Below are 5,000 nucleotides of genomic sequence, written 5' to 3'. Positions count from 1 at the left end.
ATCCCACCCACTAACAGAGATCATCAGTGTTACTCACTGGTCATAATGTTATGCCTGATCAGTGTACTATCATTTATGCTTCAAGTCAAAGTTTGTAATGTTATGCTTGAGTTGGTTCATGGCTTATAACGCATTAGAAAAACTCTTTTTTAAATCCTTAAGGAAAAAAAACTTCTGGGAAAGGGGGGCGGGCACTGATGCTGCTACAGAGGAACTGTGATTGGCCACTTCACATGTCAATCACACAGCCTCGTCCTGTCTAAACCAGAGTCAGGTGTGTGTCGTGTGTTCTCACCTCTCACTCTTCAGCTGGGCGAATCTCTTCCGAATGTCGTCCACGGTGACCTCAAAAAACTCGTCCGGAAGTTCTCCGTCGTCATGGCGACGGGCTCCTGAGTCCAGATGGAAGACCAGCGGCTCCCTGTCGATCGGCTGGACAGACACACAATCAATGAGTTATTGACATGAGTTATTGACATGAGTTAGTTATTGACATGAGTTATTGACATGAGCTATTGGCATGAGTTAGTTATTGACATGAGTTATTGACATGAGTTAGTTATTGACATGAGTTATTGACATGAGTTATCGGCATGAGTTAGTTATAAGATTCAAGAGATTCAAGAGTTTTATTTGTCACATACACAGTTATATACACAATATACAACTGGCAGTGAAATGTAAACAGGTCCGCTCCATGGACAGTGCAAATAACAGTTACAAGAAATTAAAATAGAAATAGAATAAAATTAGAATAAAAAGTATTAACATAAGTAGAATTATAAATAAATCAAGTAAAGATAAAAATAGGAAATAAGATAAAATAAAAATATAAAAAATATGTGGATATGATAAGTGAGATAAACTGTAGACTTAAAAATAAGTGGTTAACATAAAATATATATATATGTATATATAAAGAAGTATAATGTGCAAGGTTTATTACAGGTTGTTACACAGTAACAATAGGAACGTAAAGTGCAGTGCAATGGCAGTATGTGGATGTTAATGTTTAAACTGGATGTTTATGCGTGTGCGGGGTGAAGTGAAGTCACGTGACTGAGTTCAGGAGTCTGATGGCCTGGGGGAAGAAACTCCTCCTGAGTCTTTCAGTCTTTGCCATCAGGCTACGGAAGCGCTTACCAGATGGCAGCAGGGTGAAGTGAGAGTTTGCAGGGTGATTAATGAGACATGAGTTTTCGGCATGAGTTATTGACCATGAGTTATTCACATGAGTTAGTTATTGACATGAGTTATTGACGTGAGTTATTGACATGAGTTATTGGCATGAGTTATCGGCATGAGTTATCAACATGAGTTATTGACATGAGATATCGACATGAGTTATTGGAATGAGTTATTGACATGAGTTAGTTATTGGCATGAGTTATCGGCATGAGTTAGTTATTGACATGAGTTAGTTATTGGCATGAGTTATCGGCATGAGTTATCGACATGAGTTATCGACATGAGTTATTGACATGAGTTATTGACATGAGATATCGACATGAGTTATTGGCATGAGTTAGTTATTGACATGAGTTATTGACATGAGTTATCGGCATGAGTTATTGACATGAGTTATCGGCATGAGTTATTGGCATGAGTTATTGACATGAGTTATTGACATGAGTTATCGACATGAGTTATTGACATGAGTTATTCACATGAGATATCGACATGAGTTATTGGCATGAGTTAGTTATTGACATGAGTTATTGACATGAGTTATCGGCATGAGTTATTGACATGAGTTATCGTCATGAGTTATTGACATGAGTTATTGACATGAGTTTTCGGCATGAGTTATTGACCATGAGTTATTCACATGAGTTAGTTATTGACATGAGTTATTGACGTGAGTTATTGACATGAGTTAGTTATTGACATGAGTTATTGACGTGAGTTATTGGCATGAGTTATTGGCATGAGTTATTGGCATGAGTTATTGGCATGAGTTATTGACATGAGTTATTGACATGAGATATCGACATGAGTTATTGGCATGAGTTAGTTATTGACATGAGTTATTGACATGAGTTATCGGCATGAGTTATTGACATGAGTTATCGGCATGAGTTATTGGCATGAGTTATTGACATGAGTTATTGACATGAGTTATCGACATGAGTTATTGACATGAGTTATTGACATGAGATATCGACATGAGTTATTGGCATGAGTTAGTTATTGACATGAGTTATTGACATGAGTTATCGGCATGAGTTATTGACATGAGTTATCGTCATGAGTTATTGACATGAGTTATTGACATGAGTTTTCGGCATGAGTTATTGACCATGAGTTATTCACATGAGTTAGTTATTGACATGAGTTATTGACGTGAGTTATTGACATGAGTTTGTTATTGACATGAGTTATTGACGTGAGTTATTGACATGAGTTATTGGCATGAGTTATCGGCATGAGTTAGTTATTGACATGAGTTATTGGCATGAGTTATTGGCATGAGTTATTGGCATGAGTTATTGGCATGAGTTATTGGCATGAGTTATCGGCATGAGTTATTGGCATGAGTTATTGGCATGAGTTATTGGCATGAGTTATTGACATGAGTTATTGGCATGAGTTATTGACATGAGTTAGTTATTGACATGAGTTATTGGCATGAGTTATTGGCATGAGTTATCGGCATGAGTTATTGGCATGAGTTATCGGCATGAGTTATCGACATGAGTTATCGTCATGAGTTATCGTCATGAGTTATCGTCATGAGTTATTGACATGAGTTAGTTATAGACATGAGTTATCAACATGAGTTAGTTATTGACATGAGTTATCGTCATGAGTTATCGGCATGAGTTATCGGCATGAGTTATTGACATGAGTTATTGACATGAGTTATTGACATGAGTTAGTTATTGACATGAGTTATTGGCATGAGTTATCGGCATGAGTTATTGGCATGAGTTATCGGCATGAGTTATTGACATGAGTTATCGACATGAGTTATCGACATGAGTTAGTTATTGACATGAGTTATTGGCATGAGTTATCGGCATGAGTTATTGACATGAGTTATCGACATGAGTTATTGACATGAGTTATCGACATGAGTTATCGGCATGAGTTATTGACATGAGTTATTGACATGAGTTATTGACATGAGTTATCGACCTGAGTTATTGGCATGAGTTATCGGCATGAGTTATCGGCATGAGTTATCGGCATGAGTTATTGACATGAGTTAGTTATTGACATGAGTTATCGGCATGAGTTATTGACATGAGTTATCGGCATGAGTTATTGACATGAGTTATCGGCATGAGTTATCGGCATGAGTTATTGACATGAGTTAGTTATTGACATGAGTTATCGGCATGAGTTATTGGCATGAGTTATCGGCATGAGTTATTGACATGAGTTATCGACCTGAGTTATTGACATGAGTTATTGACATGAGTTATCGACCTGAGTTATTGACATGAGTTATTGACATGAGTTATCGACCTGAGTTATTGACATGAGTTATCGGCCTGAGTTATTGACATGAGTTATCGGCATGAGTTATCGACATGAATTATTGACATGAGTTATTGACCATGAGTTATTCACATGAGTTAGTTATTGACATGAGTTATTGACATGAGTTATCGGCATGAGTTATTGACATGAGTTATCGTCATGAGTTATTGACATGAGTTATTGACATGAGTTTTCGGCATGAGTTATTGACCATGAGTTATTGACCATGAGTTATTGACATGAGTTAGTTATTGACATGAGTTATTGACATGAGTTATCGGCATGAGTTATTGACATGAGTTATCGTCATGAGTTATTGACATGAGTTATTGACATGAGTTATTGGCATGAGTTATCAGCATGAGTTATCGGCATGAGTTAGTTATTGACATGAGTTATTGGCATGAGTTATTGGCATGAGTTATCGGCATGAGTTATCGGCATGAGTTATTGGCATGAGTTATCGGCATGAGTTATTGGCATGAGTTATCGGCATGAGTTATCGGCATGAGTTATCAACATGAGTTAGTTATTGACATGAGTTATCGTCATGAGTTATTGGCATGAGTTATCGGCATGAGTTATCGGCATGAGTTATTGACATGAGTTATTGACATGAGTTATTGACATGAGTTATTGACATGAGTTATCGACATGAGTTAGTTATCGGCATGAGTTATTGGCATGAGTTATCGGCATGAGTTATCGACATGAGTTATCGACATGAGTTAGTTATTGACATGAGTTATTGGCATGAGTTATCGGCATGAGTTATTGACATGAGTTATCGGCATGAGTTATTGACATGAGTTATCGGCATGAGTTATTGACATGAGTTATTGACATGAGTTATTGACATGAGTTATCGACCTGAGTTATTGACATGAGTTATCGGCATGAGTTATCGGCATGAGTTATTGACATGAGTTATCGGCATGAGTTATTGACATGAGTTATCGGCATGAGTTATTGACATGAGTTATCGGCATGAGTTATTGACATTAGTTAGTTATTGACATGAGTTATCGGCATGAGTTATTGACATGCGTTATCGGCATGAGTTATTGACATGAGTTATCGGCATGAGTTATCGGCATGAGTTATTGACATTAGTTAGTTATTGACATGAGTTATCGGCATGAGTTATTGACATGAGTTATCGGCATGAGTTATTGACATGAGTTATCGGCATGAGTTATTGACACGAGTTATCGACCTGAGTTATTGACATGAGTTATCGGCATGAGTTATTCACATGAGTTAGTTATTGACATGAGTTATTGGCATGAGTTATCGACCTGAGTTATTGACATGAGTTATCGGCCTGAGTTATTGACATGAGTTATCGGCATGAGTTATTGACATGAGTTATTGACATGAGTTATCGGCCTGAGTTATTGACATGAGTTATCGACATGAGTTATTGGCATGAGTTATCGACATGAGTTATCGGCCTGAGTTATTGACATGAGTTATCGGCCTGAGTTATTGACATGAGTTATCGACATGAGTTA

At 37.2% G+C, this 5,000-nt stretch overlaps 1 protein-coding gene across 1 annotated transcript in view; it reads right to left on the bottom strand.

The window, feature by feature from the left end:
* aspscr1 (ASPSCR1 tether for SLC2A4, UBX domain containing) overlaps nucleotides 1-5,000 on the bottom strand; it is a 39,006-nt gene that overhangs the window by 7,870 nt on the left and 26,136 nt on the right. The window contains exon 9 of the mRNA XM_079845198.1: nucleotides 296-432. Coding sequence (XP_079701324.1) covers nucleotides 296-432 — 137 coding nt within the window. The remainder of the gene's footprint in view (nucleotides 1-295; nucleotides 433-5,000) is intronic.

The sequence above is a fragment of the Gobio gobio genome (assembly GCF_949357685.1).
Source record: "Gobio gobio genome assembly, chromosome: 19".
NCBI lineage: Eukaryota > Metazoa > Chordata > Actinopteri > Cypriniformes > Gobionidae > Gobio > Gobio gobio.
Note: the sequence above shows the minus strand (reverse complement) of the source record. Positions and strands in the feature narration are given on the sequence as shown.